General features: G+C 37.2%; 1 protein-coding gene across 1 annotated transcript in view; it reads right to left on the reverse strand.

Annotated features, from left to right (window-relative positions):
* b3glcta (beta 3-glucosyltransferase a) overlaps nt 1-19,887 on the reverse strand; it is an 81,389-nt gene that overhangs the window by 16,482 nt on the left and 45,020 nt on the right. Inside the window, exons 4-9 of the mRNA XM_026191752.1 lie at nt 18,282-18,391; nt 7,089-7,165; nt 6,331-6,442; nt 3,495-3,631; nt 3,286-3,349; nt 2,253-2,384 (exon numbers count right to left, since the gene is read on the reverse strand). Of these exons, the coding sequence (XP_026047537.1) occupies nt 2,253-2,384; nt 3,286-3,349; nt 3,495-3,631; nt 6,331-6,442; nt 7,089-7,165; nt 18,282-18,391 (632 nt within the window). The remainder of the gene's footprint in view (nt 1-2,252; nt 2,385-3,285; nt 3,350-3,494; nt 3,632-6,330; nt 6,443-7,088; nt 7,166-18,281; nt 18,392-19,887) is intronic.

Here is a 19,887-nt window from a genome sequence, read left to right on the forward strand (position 1 = left end):
AGCATCTGTAGTCTCGGAAATGAAAAAAACAACAACAAACCAACAAAAAAAACCCACACATGATGGGAGAGACAGAAAGCAATGAAAGAAAAACGAACATCTAAATGCAATTTAGCAATTTCTTTCTCAAAAACAATTCACTAAATCACCTTCAGACAGAGTGCATTAAAAATGTATGCCACATTAAAACATCAAAAGCTGCTGAACAAACTGTCACTTTTCCAACAATATTAATGAAACAAAATGCTACGTAATGTAAAGATCTCTTGTGCCGTGAAGCCTGAGCTACAAATACAAAATAAAAGACACACAAAGTACATTTAAATATTAACGGAGAAAAGAGATTCTTTGCTTTTTTACGTAATGCATAAAATGTCAGAAACGAGTGAAAAATGCTCGTCACAATCTGAGCAGAGCTAAAAGTGGCCTCTTCAAACGGACTTTGAGTGGTCCAAAACATAACTTAAAAAATACAGACACACATACACAGAAAAGGAAAAAATAGACCTCAAGGATGCTAAGATTTTGTTTATTCTGTGTCTCACGCCAGAATAAACAAGGCTTCGTTGTTATTCGTTGGCCTGTCTTACAAATTTTTTTGAAAACGACTGTTGTAGGGTGAGAATTTGAACAATCTTCTGCCCTGAAATGTTTAGCATTTTGATAGAAACCGCTCTACAATAAGTTTAGTTATTGCCTAAAATAAAAACAACAGGCTTTGCTGTCGTTGCCACTTGGGTTGTAATCATTTTGCCCTCTTAAATCTGCCTCTCGAGGCTCCTGATTCTTTTGTCGACGCTGCAGCCGAGTGCTGCTCTTAAGCCACTTGCCAATTTGTCTCACAACTGTTTCGTTCACTGTCCGGTTACGATGCATCCCCTCCTGTTCTGTCTGAATGGAAACTTCTCCCTGAATACTTATTAAACCTGTGACCTTCACGTTTCTCTGCCGGCTGCTTGGCTTGTTGTCCTGTTTTCTGTTTAAATGAATGTCGTTTTATGAGGATAGAAGTTCCGTGGAGAGGGAGGTAATAACCACATGAATATAAATCTGACAGTTTGCACTGCAGCAAACATGTACTAGACTCAAGACCACAAATGCACATACACTATGTGATTTGAATAACAAATGAAAAGATCAGATTCAATTTTTGTTTTTTCCGTCAAAACCAGGAGGGAAAATCATGAAAAATTAAAATGGAAAAACTCAGAAATGGGACACTCTCAGCAGCAAGCTCTGGCATCTCAAATTCAACTCGCCTCACCTTCTCCACAAAACTCGAGTCGCATCTATCCCAAACAATCACTTCTTACTAGTATTACTGATCAATTTATGGTGTGCGTGGAACCAACTGCTGCAGGCTAAAGAATATCACACCCTTCTAATAAGTTCACAAACCAAACTTCTCTCAGCTTGAGCAAACATCATACACTGGAGATCCTGTGGAGAATTTTGCTTAGAATTCAGCACAGCATAGTCAGTTGCAGCAAATCTAACCAACACAAAAAAAAAATCTACCCCAGCAAGTATGATTAAGCTTCAGTAGGAATCCTACTGACCTTACTTACATTCTGACCGAATCAATTTTTTTTTTCCCCCATTAGTTACACCCACTCACTGGCTCCCACTCAGATACAACGAAAAATAAAAAAAAATGTCCTAATGGAAGCTTATAAAGAAAACTAAAACTGCTTTCGTGTTTTGCATGTTTCCCCAGTGCAAAATTTAGACGGTAGAAATATCTGCTACAGATTCATGACACAATAAATGTGCGTGATGATTTATGTTTCAATGACAAATACAGCAAATATTCAAATATAATGCAAGCGTTCAGGTTAAGACACAGCTTGAAAAAAGGCATTGCAATGTTTGACATTTGACAGTAAATACATAGAAAAATATTTAGATATAAAAAAATACAGAATAAAACATCTGATTTGAATTTGGAAACAAACTGAAAGGATGTTGCTTTGCAATTGGCTGATATCTTAAATTAATTTGGCAAAACAAATGAAAGACTTCCGTCTTTTCTGGTTGCACAGTATGTGGTATAAAAGCAGTACTTCACCGTGAAATGCCAGCGTGGCTCGGATTCAACCTTGGGCAAGAGGGCCATCATACATCATTACATGACTGCCAATACCTCACAGTGAACCATCCTCTGTTTTGTGCTGTCATTTAATTTTGCTCCCTTTTCATTTCCTGGGAATTGAGGACAATCAAACTGATCCAAATACAGAGCAGATACTCACACACAGTGGAGGCTTTTTGCTCACAGTGGTTGCACAGTGGCTGGCCTGGGGAGAGTCCTCTGGCACAGTACACAGCTCAGGAACTGCAGTGAGATGTGGACCCTTCCCATTGTCCCAGATATACAAGGCAACCTAAAAAAATCCAGAATCATGTGGTCAAGCTTATGAGTTATGGACAGAATGCAATCCTTAAGACATTAATGACTGATTAAAAACATAAACATGTGCTGCTTTTTGTATTATTATTGTCTTATTTTATATTATAATAAAAAGAACAGTTTAGAAAATTCCAGGAGCATATTCACTATTTAAGCCGAATAACAAAAAAGATTAAGAAGAGGAGAGATTAGAGGAGACTTGAGAACTGGTGAGTATTACTGCATTTCTTCCTGAAGAAGAAAATCTGGGTTTCAAGTTAAATATTCTGCATGGAGAAGACAGAGATGTTGCAGAGTAAGAATGTGTCATGAGATGTGACAGCTAGTGCTGCCTGGAACTGTCTAAAGTAGCAGAAAAATACAGAAACTGTAAACTTACCAGCAATGAACTGCTGCAATTCATGCAGCATATTACATGTACAGTAATATTTAAAGCACACATTTCATTAAACAAAAAAAAAAAAAAAGAAAACTCAGAATTCTATTTTTTTTTTTTTTTATATATATAAGGTAGGTAGAAGGTGTAATATTTCTACTCAACTGAAAGAGATCTAACGGCACCACCTTTTTCAGTCTGAGCCAGATAAGTCTGATGTTCTGTTTACTCAACAAAATCCCTAGACGCCTCTCTGGCTGAATTTCAGTGATAAAAAAAAAAAAATAAGAGCCTCAATACAGCACCATGACAATTCTCCAAAGTAATGAGATTTCACTTCAAGGTTAGATGAATTTCATGCCTTGCTCTTTTTGTGCAAATAAATTATAATGGGCTGGCATTGACTTGAGAGTGAAAAAAGCTGTTAGAAAATGGTTGCAAACCAGTAGGCTCGTGATCTCACTCCATGCAAAACCGCATGACTTGCATAGTATCTTACCTCATGTTTAAGGTCAATAGTGAAGTCAGATTTAAGTGGCTCCTCTTTCACTTTCTTTGCAAGCCTAAAATAATAAATAAGATTTTGAAATCAAACACACAGCAAATAAATAATAAATGTATGTGTAAATATACGTGATAGTGATGTAACCTTATTTTCTGAAGCCTGTATGAAGAATTCAGTTTTACAGATTTATTGCACATACTCACCGAACAACTAGGGGGATGCTTAAGGCCCAAGAGGCAGCAAAGTCTGGATATTTAAAGATGGAGGGGTTCTCTGCAAAGGCATAATGATGGATGATGGTCGATTCCTCATCAAAGAGGGGCTTACCCAGAAACCACTCCTGATAAATAAGTTTAAGAGACACATTTCACTATGTCACACATAAAAAGTTTTTATTGTTTTTCCCCATTAAAATGCTGTGAATTAAATTGTGGCCTAATTTAATTTTCACACTGCACGTCAGAAAATCTTTGAAATTATTTCCAGTGAATAAGTTTGTTGCTAACTGGGGAAATAATAAGATTTCTTCACTGAACAAAGTTCAAAGATGACAGATATTGTAGCTACAAAGGCTGTGATCATGGTTCTTGACATATCTGGTGGAAAAAGAATAATCTGACAGTTTTAGAAAATCCCCCTAGAGCTGAAGTAGATCGAGTTAAAAGGAATTGTCCAACAGTTCAGTAAACATATTCATGCTTCTGATGTAGAATTGTTAGGAAGATCAACACCATCCTCTCATATCTGTACAGTAAAGTTAGCTGCCAGTTAGCTTATCTTAGCACCACCAGGCCTAAACCCCTGCTACAAATCCTGCCTTTCATAAAGGTTGAAAAAAGTCTTCATGAAGTTTCCACTTTTTTGTGTTGTTTTATGCTCACTGTGAACATTACTTGTTTAAAGGTGTTTCTAATATGTTATTTGAACCATTAATATCAATAAGACAGACCAAACTGGGATGTGTCTAAACCAGAACGTCAATGCTGTACTAGCTTAACCAACTCATGAGCCATCATAAATCACAAGTTACTGTAATGTGTGAGAAATATAAAGAAAGTGACACATTTTGATTGGCTGTATTGCAAAAATATAATGAGAATTAAAATTCACTAAGATATCAACGGGGCTCACAAACCCAGGCCACAAAGTAAATGGCCTGGATTTGTATAGCGCTTTTCTAGTCCCCAAGGACCCCAAAGTGCTTCACACTACATTCAGTCATTCACCCATTCACACACACATTCACACACTGGCGATGGCAAGCTACATTGTAGCCACAGCTGCCCTGGTAATCTGGTTGATCACCTAATAAAAGGATTCAAGAGTATTTTGACTGCATGGTCAGTAGTAACCATGGCCATAAAAAGCATGAAAATATGCATCAGAGTAGCACTGACTATATTTCTTCTATTAGCATAATGGTGATAAAAAGACCCCAACCCAACCACGCCTTTCCAATGTGGGAGTCAACCATTAGGACTACTCCATGATTATGACCAATAAGACCATGATCATCAGGAATACATGTGGTGGGCAACATGTGTGGCAAAGCAATATTTCAAGGAATAAATATAATTTGGTGTTTCTCTCGTTTTGTGCATGAAAAATGTATTTTACGTTAACAAGTTTGCTAAATGGTTAGTTCTGAATTTTATTCAGTACATCAGCAGTGGAAATGTGGTGAAATTTAAATTCTAAGTAGTGTTTGTGAAGGTTGTGCTGTGAAAATGGAAATGTCTCTAAAATGACAAATATGACATTAACCTTCAGCAGAGTATGTGTGAAAACCCACTAGGTCATTGCATGTAAGCTTCACTAAAATCTGACCATCACTCAACAGTAGCAGGAGTAGCAGTCTTTGGGAATGGTAGATGGATGATAGAGTGGCTACAGTCTGTGTAATTAAACATTTGCTTTTCTTTATTCAAGCCCAGCAACCCGTGGTCACAGGCTAGTGCACTCTTAGCGGCGGTCACAGCCCTGGATATTATCCCAGTTGCATCAGGAAGGCCATCCAGTATAAAATCTGTGGCAAATCAACATGCGGATCCAGCCACTGAGACAACCTCAGTAAAGACAACCCTCAGTAAATAAGGGAGCAGCCAAAACTACCTTCTTCGCTTCTTTGTTCGATTTAGTTTATCAAATAAATCCACAAATTGCAACTACAGTATATCACAAGTTGCACTGTGTTTAATTACTGTCATGCTCTGGCACCTAACTGGTTGAAGTTAATTGGAAAGTGGCAACTCATTTTTGTGAGGAGCCTTTGCTGCTTAAAACACTCTGATATGAAATCCAATTTTGTGACTTAACATGAGGCTGACCCCCACTAAGCTATAACACCTGAGAGAGAAGAGTTTGCCTTTGGGCATGTTGTAATGAATCAAGTCATCAGGACGTTGTATCTGTTGCTGGCTTTGCTTTAGAATGAATTTGCGAAGATGCGTTCAATAATGAAACCGATCCCTAAGTTGGAAGTGAAATCCCACGCAGGGTGGAAATTGCCTTTTATGACAATCCAAGGGCACAGCAAAGCAAACTTCTTACAAACAGCTTAAATTTCAAAAACAAATGTTAAAAATGTGCCACATTTGTGTTATTTAAATAATTCATAAATGAAGAACTGAAGGAGAAAGTTATTTTGCTGAGCTCAACTAAGAGAAATGACAATTCCAATGCATGAATTTCTGGAGTGCTCATTCAATATTTATACTTGGCATACTCCACCAACCCATATAGATGAAAAATAATTTCATGAGTGGAGGGACAGGCCTTAAATTAGGTCTACAGCTGAGACTGGAGTGACATATCTGACAGGTTACGCTGTGAGCTGGTGGTGCTCAGTGCAGCTCGACTGTTGCAAAGAAGCTGCAGCCAACCTGATACTGTATCTCATATAACTGAAGCAATGATCGGCTAAGCTGGAATGAAAACAGGAAGCTTTGGTCTCACTGATGAATTTCTTAAAAAGCAAGAGAGAAAGCAATGGGAGAGAAAAAGACAGATGTAGATTAGGAGAAAATATTTTCTGCTTACTTTATTTTTGTCAACTTTTGCAAGGACTTTGATGAGAGCAATCAACTTCACGTTTGTTTCTTCCTCAAGAAATACAATCCATGAAGAGTTTTTCCCAAAGGAATGTGATAAGCTGAGGACACACACGCAGACAGAAATATATAGAGTTAAATAATAAAAACATTTCACTTCAGTCTACTCTGAGGAGATATCTGAGGCTGAGGCTCCTGACCCAGTCAGATCAAAGCAGTCACAACATTTCCCCAGAGGACAGAAAGACAAAAAAACAACACAAGCACACCGAGTTCTTTCAGGGAGGAAAGCCTTTCTATATAATGGTCTGGGAATATTCTATGCTACAAGTCTATGCCATGGATGATGAGAACACATTTAGATGCTGTTACACACACCTCCCTAAAACAATCATAAGACATATTTTTGATTTTTAAAAAGGCTCAGGCATCCAGACAACTGAAGCTAATGCCTTTATAATGCTGTTCATACCGCTGAATACCTGTTGTCACACCTACATGCACATTAAGAAGGTATTTATCATAAAATGAAGCAATAAATCACCGTTACTGTGTTAGTAATGGCCTTTACACAAATGTGGCAACAAAATGTCCTCAAAACAGAAAAATTTACCTTCAAAATTTCAAATTTACACAGTAGAAATTGACAGAAGACAGTGTTTCTCATATGCAGTCCTCAGCACAAAGCTGAGTTGTGTTAACTGTTTGTTAATCACACCCAATCATTACCAGTTTAGGGATACTTACTAAGGCAGCAGAGGAAGGATGCTCCAGTCGCCTTCATTTTCTGATAAACTGTGAAGGAGCAAAACCACCGGCTGTTTCTGTAAGAAACAACACAGAAACGACAGATAAGAATTTCCATTCCCTCCATCAGTAGATTTTTTTTCTATATAAGTTTCATAAGACTGATGTCTCTTGTTATTTAACATGTTTCCTTTTTTATGTTTTAGCTGATTTCCTCCAAATCCTACACACTGTACAGTTGTGTAAAATTTCTTGAGATATCCCTCATTTCTTTATATTTTAGTTAGAAAACAATTCAGCAATTTGTCATCATGGAAATGCAGTATTTAAGGCAAAGACAGAGTTTGCATCATTCTAACGAGCTTGGAAGTCAATAGTTTGATTTGAGCACCTTTATTCTTTAACACAGCCTGAACTCTCTTAGACAGGCTTTCTTGAAATTTCTTTAGGTAGTCTTCAGGAACAGTTCTTCAGGCTTTTTGATGGACATTCAAAGCTCTTGTTTGGATATTGGCTGCCTTTTGTTCTATTCTCTTTTAAGATGATCCCACACTGCTTCAATAATAATGAGGTCTGGGCTCTGGGGAGGCCAGTCCATGATTGATAGGTTTCCATTGTGTAGTTTTGTTTTGTTTCTTTTTTGTGTGTGTGTGTGTGTGTGTGTGTGTGTGTGTGTGTGTGTACTATATTGGCAGCGTGTTGGGCATGTCATGCTGAAAAATTGTGTCAAAAAGTTGCCAATCACATGCTTTCCACATGGTATTGTATGGTGGATCGAAATTCCGTTTCTGTTTTTACAGTTTTTTGTGTTTATAATTATGATAATTCCAACAATTACAAACCCCATCACCACTGGATGAACTCCCAGATGCCCTTAGACTGATGAGGCTTCGGCAAACAGTAGATGGATCAACTGACGGGTCAGATTTAACTCTCAGGTCCCGTAAAAAGGTGTTTGGTGGATTTTTTCCTATTTTCTTAGGGGCATTCATTCATTTCAGGTACCATTCATCTGATGTAGTTCATTTTTTAGATCTTCCACTTCTTCTTTTGTCCTCACCTGTGCTTTTTTTTTTCCTTTTAAAAAAAAGGCACACTACACTATATGCCAAATTTTTAGCTAATACCTTTTTCAGGATCACCTTATTGGTGCAAAAATACAAATTTTTTTCCTGTCAAATTGTATTATCTTTGGTATTTTTCATAGATTCAGCCAAAGAAATGGGAACAAATGTGTTTTTGGCACAGGCTGCAAGTAACAAAATGCCTAAAAATACTATTTCAAATTGGCTCTTTGCTAAGTTGTCTGTTATGTGTAGAAACAACATGAGTGGCTTTTTTTATGTCTAAATAATTCATAGGTCAGCATTAAGTGGATTAACGAAAGAAAAAAAAAAAAAGGTCAGGTACAAGGAGTGGACTGAAAATAAATGAAAAAGCATCCAGTGTCCAAAGACAAACTTTGAATACCTTCAAAAAGCCCTGAGAACTCATGCTTAAGACCAATTACAAGAAAGTATAGCTCCTTAGACGCTAAACATGAAAAACTGAACTGTGCATGACCAGCTTTGCATAATACTGTACTGTGTACAATTCTGCAAATCAGACTGGTGTGTTTTACTGTTCTGCACAGCACAGCTACTGTTTACTATTAATTTCAGTAAATCAATAAGTAAAGAAGTCAATGATTTCACAAAAATATTGTCACTTTGATGAATGCATTTGTTAAACTACTCTGCTTATAATTGGGTTTTTCAAGTATCTGGGTTGTGTTGCACATTAAAACCTCTCATCATACTTTCATGAATCTGGATATGCTCATTAGAATATTCCAAATTAAATCATCATGCTGAAGTTTTCCCAACAACGATGGTGAGAAATCAGGATATCAGAACGCATGACATTTCTGTCTTTTGAGATGGTCACTGTATCAGATCAGTTGACTGTGGCATTAGAAAAAACATGACGAAAAAACTATAAAACTAAGTCCAGAGCTGCTGCTGCTGCTACTTCCTGTCCTTACACTAAAATATATACTTTGATAAGAAATAAATAAACAAGAACAGGATATTTTAGGATGCGTACAGTGCCTACAATACCTTCTAAATCAAAATTTCCTTTTGAGTGGCCAGAGCTGAGAAATTGTGTGAGGATTGTCTGAGAGAGCCAAGGTTTCATTTCACACTGTGAGGAAAACAAAGCAGCAGAGCGTAAGACCCTGTGGTTCATTACAGCATGGTCCACTCATCATGCAGGAAGTCAGGGAGAACAGTCTCCTCTGAGTCGTTCTGTCTAGCGGCAGCATGTTTGATTTAGCTGATGAGGCCGACACTGTGTATACATATTAATCCTTATTAGTCAGCTGAGGTTTATTATCTCTAACCATATTACACACGTTTACTCTTAAAACGATCACACGTCTGACGTCTGCCATGTTTTATTAAACTGTTCTCTACTTGACATTTACACTATTGCTGTTCCATGAAAAAATAAAGGGGAAAAATAAAATCAAAGACGCATCATCTTCAGATAATAATGCAAATTCACAACGAGGGCTTTTTCTTCGAAGAGCTATCGAAATTCTTTTGATAAAAGAGGCATTCAAGAAGACCAGACAGATAGTTTTATAGCAGTTGGGTGCGAGCTGCAAACTGCTAATCAAAAGATAAGAGCCAGTCCTCACGAGGACATGAACAGGACACTGATTGCTTGCTGACTGGGAAGATAATGGGGGTCAGTGGGACCTGGCTGTAAAACAGTCATAGGAAGCTTTAACCAATAAGGGCTGGAGGAGAGAAAAAAGATCCAGAAGCCACCTGTAAAAATAAGGACTGCAGTTGAAAAGAAAACCCATTTTTCATACAAACAAATTTTCATCACTGTGGCTTCTTATACGCATGAATTGCTATTACAGTGATGAACAGGAAAGCATTAAAAACATGCATATTGCAATACTGCTGGTAAAGGTTTTAGTTTAATCGCATTTTGCTGTAGTCTCAGCGCGTCTCTGTGGATATAAGCATTGGCTAAATGACAAAAACACTATAAATGTAATGTGAATTTTCCCAGAAGGCAGAATGTCAGACTGTAGGAACATGGGCTGTGAACCGACACAGAATGCACAAGTTCCTGTGTGTAAATCAGTGCAACACAACCTTTAGGAGTCCAATGAGGAAAAAACAGAAATATCAGAAAGTTTCCAGTTAACTGACCCTGAAACTTCACATAATTAGAGAAACAGTGTGAACTTTTAATTATTTAATTATCTAAAACAACATTTTGCCCACATCCAAATTTCATTACCAAAACTATCCAAGGTTATCTCTTTTCTGCATTGTCGTTGCTGTGTTTTCAAAAAATGATTTATAGATATTTTCATGACAGTTTTCTGTTCCACAGAACTGTATACATCTAAAATAACAATAAACAGCAAAAGTACAATCTTAGCAAGTCTCTTTGGCTTTGATGGCTTTCTTTCACTGTTTCTATAACACCCTGTAAGACTGTTGGAATTATAAGATTTTCTGTGATGTGCCTCGGAGGTGTGACTGTAGACATAGACAGCTGGTTATAACTTATGTTTGGCTTGGGATGATAGGCTGGCAGACAGTAATATCAATTGGAGTTTACATTTTATCCATGCTATTCGAACACCTTTTCTGCTTTTGTTTTGGCATATTTTTATTCTGACAGCAATTCAACAAAACAGGATCCTGCAAAACAGAAGCAGCTTGCACAAAAACTGCCACTTGATGATTTTAAGAGCTATTCTAAATGAAAATATTTTAATATGTTAACTGAAATTGGACCTCAGTAATAGAGGCTAGAGCTCTCTTGGTGATCATTTAGTAACTACTCATGGTGAGGGACAAATGTGCATTCCCTAACAGAAATGTGTATACTTTATCACTGGTTGAGGAAAGGGGTTCCTCCAGATTTCTTTTTTCAGGACATTGTGTTCTGTGTCCTGATTGGCTGTAGATCATTGTCTATCAATCTCGTGCTGTGTCTCCTGTACAGTACAGAATGCGTCCAGCTTGTCAAATTTACATAAATCTTCGATTGCTAGCAGTATGACTCTGAAGTGCTGTACTGTATGTTTGTAAGTTTCTCCCCAACAAACAACAATGTTGACGAAATGTTTTGCACCATCAAAGGCACCAGCTGGTGCCTTTGGTTTCATTCTATAATGCTGGACTTATTTTTCTACGATGGTTTGAACGTGAGCGTTTAAACAAGAGAGAAAAGTGTGAAAATGTTCATGCCTGTCTGAGAAAAGCATATAAAGTGTGTAGTGAAGGGTTTTAAAACCTTAAAACATCTATAATAATTGTAAAACATAAAGTTGGCTACTTTGCGAATTTCACCTATCGCGGGTTATTTTAGAACGTAATCCCCGCGATAAACGGGGGACCACTGTATAGTGCTTTTCTAATCTTACCTAGCACTCAAGCTACCTAGCACAGGTGAAACTGGTCTCAATGAGGTATATGATGCTGCACCGAAAAGCTCCTGCTTTATACAAACTAGAGATGGACCGATCCGATATTACGTATCGGTATCGGTCCGATACTGACCTAAATTACTTGATCGGATATCGGAGAAAAATAAAAAATGTAATTCGATCCATTAAATATCACGAAAGCACCTCACAAAACTTGCAACACGCCGTAACTCACCTCAGAACGTTAGCACGTTGGAGCAGTATGCATCACGTGATAGAGCGCTGTGGCATGCGGGACCTGTCGGTGGTCTGGATAGCATTTGGAGCTTCACTAGCAACCCGGCATTTCATCTCCAACAAAGTTATCCCCGAGAGAAGTAAAGCAAGTGTGTAAGTCCATCTCTGAATGTTTGTTAAGCATTCCTGCTTAACAAACGATATATGGAGCAACTGACTCTTCTTGCTGCTACTTCAATCATGAAACTGCTTAATGATCAGCTGATCGGCTTTTCTGTCGTGAGTCCATCTCTCTTGTTTGTTTTTGGCCCACTTTGCACCAGAAAGAGTAAACCAGCGGCTGAACAACAGCAGCACGTTTAAGCTTGATAAGCTGTTGTTAGAATTTATTTAATATTCATTTTGTACACCAGGAGCTGACGCCGGTCACTGTGCAGGGGCGGATCTAGCAAAGTTTAGCCAGGGGGGCCGATAGGGCATTAACAGCGAAAAGGGGGGCACAAAGACATACTTTTCTTTCTTATTCTCATTTAAAATGTCAAGCTGATGTAACCCACATAAAAATAAAAAGAACTGCACCTATAACTAAATCGGAATTTCAAATTCCAACCGGAGCGTGTCCATGAAGGCATCGTGACGCGTCGTGACGCACGCCACGCCGCGAGTCTGCACGTGCCTGTTGTGACCAATCATATTCGCGAGGCACCGATATATGCCTTCCGGGTTGTCGTCTCGAAAAGACGCGGGGGAGAGGCGTTAGCGGATGGAAGCAACAGGTACGTGGGGCGAGCGCTTTTCGCTGTTTACTAGCTTGACTTGTTTTTGAATTAATTGTGGATTGCGTTCAACAGTATTTTGATACCGCCGCGGGTAGATGCGTGGGGGCTCGTATGTGACATCGCACGTAGTGAATGGTGAGTTGAGCCTGAATGTTTGTTTGTATTTGTAACCTGTATCAGTATGCCAGTGCTATTAGCTGATGGGATAGCTAAGGCTGAGGCCTACTACATTACTACTACTCTCACTTTACGTGGCTGTAGTTTTGTTATTAGAGATTGTTATTTATTTTAATTTATTACAATGGTTGGATATGTATTTGTTGTATATTGGTATTTTCTCATGAACTTTATTGTGTACACTGGAACTAAAGCTAGCTTGGGAAATTTAGATGAATTTTGCTAATAGTGGTCCTGTGATTATAGTGCAGGCTAGTGGTGCCCTGGAGAGACCACAGCGACACCACTACCTTGGATGGCGAGCTAGGCCCAACGAGCCAGAACCCCAGCTACAACTTCCTGCGGTCTGGTAGGAGGCTGCTGCGGCCTACACTCTCCCCCCCTGGTTTTCAGTCCCCCAAATCTCACTTTCGAGATCTCAGTCTTGGAATCTCAGTTCTGATCATCACACTTCCAATTTCAACCTGTTACAGACTGTCATACGCGTTGGACTTATATCAATTATGAAATAGCAACTTTATGGACATTGTCTGCCGGGGGTTGGAGGAGGTTGCTGCACCACTGTGCAGCGGATACTTTACAAGCTTGAATTATGTTTTATCTTTTCCTGTCTGCAGATTTGTAAATATTGGTATTTGGTAATTGCACTTTATTTTCACTATAAATAATAACTGTAATCACAATATCTGTGGTTGTATGTTTATTGTACTTCACTCACCTCCTAGAGCCGAATCTGATATCTTCTGAATTAGCCCAACTACTCATAACCAACATAAATTATTTTAGCTTATGTACTTGCTACACTTTTAATAAATAATTATCTGACACCCAAAGTTTTAATTTGATGTAAAATGAATAGAAGTCAATTACTGTATATAGTAACTATTAAGTCTAATTTAAATACCCTAGTAAGCTATAGTACTGTTTCCTTTGGGAAGGTACCATCTGTGCAGTCTGCAATTTTGTTGAAGAAAGATGTTGAATCTATTTAATATTTCTTGAAAAATAATTGATTTCTGTGCATTTTTTTTCACACTGCATCAAATTAAGGTTGATTACGTCGATTAAGCGTCATGAGGTGGAGCGTGAGGGGTGGTTCCCTATTTTTTATTTATTTATTTTTGTTGATGCTGGGAGTTGGAACCCTATTAGTTAGGTTGCTTAATATTTACGCTAAGTACTCTTTAAAATACCAGAATAGGGAGGATGGTGTAGGTTTAAGTTTATTAGATTGATCAGTATTGCTGAACTATGAAATATTTTTTTTGCATACAGGTATAACAGAATAGCTTTAGTGTAGTTGTTGTTTTAAACTTGAGTATGAACTTATACAAAATGCAGCAAGATATTTAAAAAAAAAACAGTTTTGTTGATTAAAAAACACTATATCGGATTCATATCGGTATCGGCAGATATCCAAATTTATGATATCGGTATCGGACATAAAAAAGTGGTATCGTGCCATCTCTAATACAAACTACTGGTGCTACAGTCACCAGTAGTTTGCAGTTAAGTTGGCATCTTTTATACAAACACTTGCAAGCACTACTGTCAAATGTGTGATGCAAACTGGAATTAGAGAATGTTCACCTTCAAAGTAAAACTTGCAATCTGAATTGTGTTGGCTGTAGTGGTATGACACAACTGTTACTCTGAAGGCCAGTCAAAGTGTGTTTATGTGGCACTCAGTGAATTAAAATGGTGAGTGTTTGCAGACAAGTCAGCGTCTTCCTAACAAACTACAGGGGACCGCAGCAATCCGCTAGTGACAAAAGAGATTTCTGGTGCAGCTCTTTGCAAACAATTTCCCCAGTGAGCAAAATTCCAACCTTCACTCGCTGCCAGTCAGTCAGGATATACACTTACTGCCATAGGCACTGGTCAGACTCTAGGGGTGTGTGACTGAGGCCTTACTTGGATGACTACTGTAGATACCTTATTAAGCTATGTTTAAGTCTGTCCGTTTATAGAGATGAACAGAAAAACAAAAGAGTGAAAGAATGTAAATTCTCATTCATGTCAGGAGCAAAAGTTTAGCTCACTTTTTGTGCTCTGAGATCCTGGTGGATGGATGGGTCAACACAGCGCCAAGTTTTTATTATGGAGCAAACCACTGCTCCTTCCTCTCCTTGCTCTAACAGTAGTTATCGGTAGTTGCTTTCATCACTGCCACTATCACTCCCTATCATTAACCAACTACTCAAAGATGATTGTGCCTGGATTTATCCAAACCTAAACTATAGCAGCTTCAGATAAGAAAATGTTTTTTTCCATTAAAAATAAGAGATTTGTCGCAGTGAAGTAATTTTTCTTTGTCAATTTTAGCGTTCAATTAAAAAGGAATTTAAAAAGCTGTGCTATTACAGATACAGATGTCCTTGATTCATTTAGTGGACTTATTAAATGAGAATTATTTTGCTGATTAAAATTAAAATTAAATGCACAAGCAAAAGACTACATTTTATTAAGTCATGGAATTAAAAACTGAACACGGTAAAGGTAAACAATGAAATAAAAGGTTTTAATGAAAAAGAAATGCAAGTATAAGAGGGAAAATTGTTGTTCCCATTGTCCTCTCTCCCCCTTTTTGCATTTGCATTTTTTCCATCTGATATTTCACGCTTTATAAATTCTACTAGATTTTAATTTTGGGTTAAGTCATGTTTCATACAGACCCACATTAAATTTTAACGTGTTAACGTGTTGAATATGCAGCCTTTGTGTAACAGCAGCATTCATTCCCCGTGAGCTTTTTTTTGTGCATTTCAATCAAAATTCTGGTTTATCACAAATCTTATAACTCTTTAAAAAGCTGTTAAGCCCTTACTGATGTGTCTTTAAGAAGCTGCCGGCTCTGAAATTAGTTTGTGTAATTGCATTCAACAGATGCTAAAATGCCAGTCATCTCTGAGATCTCAAATGCAAACAGAACATGATGTGGCAAGTCTGTCTCGTCTCATAAAACATGATGTGGATTAGTGTAACTAAATCTCATCGTGACAAGTCTTGTCATCTTGCATAAACTGAGGCCACTGTTTATTACAGCAAACATATTTTTAAAGTGTACCAGCTATTAAAGCATGCAAAATAAAATAAAAAAAATCTGACCTATAAAAATTTAATTAGACATTAACTCTAATTTCTTATTTTTGGACTTTGTAATTCTTGTGGTGTAGTGTGCGCCTTTGGGGTTGTTTTCACACAAAGATGAGACAAAAAAAGAAGACAATACAGGCTCCAGTAATTTTCAAGGGAAGGGTTTAAAGTTGTTGCTGAAAAACTGATTGCTTTTTTAAAATGGGAACAGACTCTTTTGAAACACTTCAGTTGGGTTTTAGAGTAAACCACAGCACAGACACTGCACTCCTTAGAGTGATGATTGCCAGTGATGCTGGAAAATATTTATTGAAATGCCTTTAACATTGTTAAAGGCATTTCAATAAATGTCTTTGAAATGTATTATTATTTAGCATTTCTGGTCCACCTTTTTTTTTTTTTTTTTTTTTTTTATAAGACTTTTTATTTTCATTTTTTAAATTGAAGACGAACAACAAACAAACAGAAACAAACAATAAAAGACATTTACAGTTATGGGACAGAGTAGGTATCATCAACTAGCCAAAGCTTGACTGGCCATTATGACAAAAAAATAAATAAATAAATAATAATAATAATATATATATATATATATATATATATATATTCTCTCAGGAACACACTCTAGTGTCTTTATCTTTATCTTTCTGGTCCACTTTTAAAGTGATTTTATTCTTATTACAGGATAGGTCTTTTAGTGTAAAACCTGGCAATTCATGGTCATCCTCTATAAAAATGACCCATGGAGTACCTCAGGGGTCTGTCCTTGGACCTTTTTTTGTTCTCTGTACATGTCACCCTTGAGGTATGCCATCTGTAGATATAGTGTGAATTTCCATTTCGGTGCAGATGACATGCAGCTGCACATCTCTTTAAACCCCAATGACATTCATCAACTCAACATATTTTATCCATGATCAAATACTGGATGGCACAGAACCTCCTTTAATAAATATGACTGATGTAATCTTTACGTGAATCTTTATCTAGTGGTCCTGATGGAGCGCAAGCATATACGACAACACATCATGGGTGTTTGTCCATGAATTTTGGCAAATATTTTGTCACTTGCGACAAAGCTCCTTGGCTTGAACAGGCATGTCATCTCTATTGTCTCCTCATTCTTTATGGAACTCAGGAGACTCACCAATATCAGTTCAATTTCTAAAACTCCTTATACACATGTTTGGGTCAAGAAACTACAACAAACTAAACTACAACTTGTCTATAATTTATTTTTAAAAACGCCTCTCTCAGCTGAGGACGAAGGGTGACCAGGCTTTTCTGATAGGACACCCACTCTCTGAGACAACTTCCCTAAGGAGATCAAATTGACACACTCCCGGTCTTCTTAAATGTCTCTTAAAGACATGTTTTTAGAAGTGGGCTTTCTCGCTGCTTCCACTTTGAGCTAATTTTATATCATCTATTCATCTGTCCATCCGTTCACCCATCCATTTTCTTCCACTTATCCACTTTTGCTGTTTTCATTTAGAATTAAATTTTTGTGTTTTAATTGTCTTGTGCTGTAAGGTTTCCCTCTATGTATAAATTTCTTCTTAAATGTTTTGTTACATTTAGCTTGTATTGTTTATTAATTTATTTATTTATATTACTGTGGCAACACGAATCAGAAAATATGACTTGCTCTAAATTCGGCACAGCTAGTCAATACTCTGGATACAAGATACACAGCATTGAGCAGGAGACTGAGACAATATTGTTTCCAACTCAGTGACCAATCCAAGAATACTGAGGAAGAAAAAAAGTCTTTTAATAGAATAAATGCAGCGAGTGATTAGATTCCTTTAATTGAATGTAATATTGTTGTTAGCAACACTGCATTGACTATTTAACTGAATAGATTATATCATGCATTGTACTACATTAAATCTACTCTGAATAGACTTGAAGAAAAAAAGCCAGGCTGACATAATGCTGATGTTCTTACTGGGAGTTTACAAATCCCTTAAAATGCTGAAAACAAACAAACAAACAAACTTTTGATGATGATTATTAAGTATGTAAGTGGTCACAGTGATACATGTGAAAATCAAAGTTAGACAACTCACTGGATTTCCATAACAAATAAAATATTAAAAGCACATGAGAAGCTATTTCAAACTACACTTACTTCATACTTTTGACTAAAAAGTACTTTACAGGTTAATCTGAAACTACCATGAATTATATAATACTAATATTTAATATTTGATCTGATGAGCAATGAGTAACGTTGCAACTAGTAAACAATTAGCAAAGTGTTTATGTTTAAACCCCTTAGTGTGTAGATTTTAAATGAAAAATGAGTTTAACTGAATGTTATGACACCCTGCAGCAACATAAACAGAAAGAACTCATATTCAGATGAGACTGATGCTGAAAGCTGATGTCATGATCAACACATATTTATACTAAAATGTACCACCATAGGAAAAAGGCGTGCACATTGAGTCTTACCTTCGTAAAACCGCGTGCCTGCTTGAGCAAATCCTCTCTCCGTCTTTCTGCCTGCCTCACATGGAAGGTGTTGCTTTGACTCTGGATGACGAACACTATCTCCCGCAGGTCTGGAGGAACACAAAGGACAAAAATGTGTGACAGCTCACATACTGTGAAAAAGGATCATGGCAATCGATGACCTTCTGCAAGCAAGGCAAGATAAGAGCCACAGCCTGAATAACAGAGGTGACTTTTGCTAATATCCATTACTGGCCTGGTGATAATAACCAGGACATCAAGAGCTTAATTGGCTTGGGGAGAGAGTATGTAAATGTCACATCCCAGACTGTTTTAGTTAATAAAAGATTAGCAGTCAGAAGTCTTTCTCTGAGGTGCTGTAACACCCAAAGGTTGACACAGCCCAGCTGTTCATTTCTAGCTGGCTTACACAACTGCAAAATCAGTAGAAATAAGTATTGTTCCAGCAATGTTAAGGCCAAGGTTAGGAGAAAGTGACTAGCTCAACAATGTCCGTTTGAAATCTGCTAATAGAAGCTATAGAATAGAATGCTGACCAGTGGAACTCTGGTAGATGTTAACTTATATATTATGCTTTGTATGTTGTTCAGTATATTTCTATGCAAAACAAGAGGAATTTCAATACACAGCAGTATATTCACAGTTTAAACCAGGGGCGATTCTAGGATCAGAGCTTTGGGGGTGCTGAGCACCAGGAGAGCTGCCCAGCCAGGCAAGATAAACTTTACTTGTCACAGAGACCTCGTCTCTGTCAGTCCCTGCATCCCTAAATGTCTCCAGTTGTCCTGAGTTTTCTCTGACTGTCTCCTTGGTGCATTTAAACCCCTGTTCCTCCCTGTTCTCGTTGTCTGTTGTCTGCATCTCCGTTATCAGTCATCATAATTTTACCATCTCTGTGAAAGTCTGCAAATTTCTTTATCAAATCATAAGATTCTTAAATTCATCAAGTCTCTCTGTGCCTGGGTCCTCGTCACAAAACAGGAGATCACTGTTTTGTACATTTTAACACAATTTAATGAGCATATGTTTCAGCCAGTACCTTTTGATTAGCCTTGTCTCGTGGTTTCTTGCCCTGTGGTAATCTTTATTCTGTTTTCACTGAGATATTTGAATGCTAATCAATAAATCAATATTCAATTCTAAAAAAAAAAAAAAAAAAAATTATCCCCACATTTGTGAAAGAAAAGCAAAACACTTTTTTGAAAAGTCTGTAACAAAACCATCAAATCTGATAAAGGTTATTTAAATGCTGCCAAAGAAGAATGGATTGGAATAAAAAAAATAATACATATCCTAACCTTAATTACTGGGGGAGAATAATGAATGATGCTCATAGTGAGTAAAAAGTAAACTGAATACATTTTTTGGACAGAGATTCACTTTTAAAGTATATGTATAATATAATACAGATACATAAAAATACACTCCAAAAATAGAAGAGTCCTTTAAATGTACAAATGTACAAAATGTTAATTAAAAAAATTATAAAAATGGAGGCAACTGTGCCTATGGTACAATGTATGAAAAGATCTTTACTGCAGATACTAATATGGCTCTGCAGATTTTCTATTTTATTTTAATCTAT

Source organism: Astatotilapia calliptera, chromosome 14, assembly GCF_900246225.1.
Source record: "Astatotilapia calliptera chromosome 14, fAstCal1.2, whole genome shotgun sequence".
NCBI lineage: Eukaryota > Metazoa > Chordata > Actinopteri > Cichliformes > Cichlidae > Astatotilapia > Astatotilapia calliptera.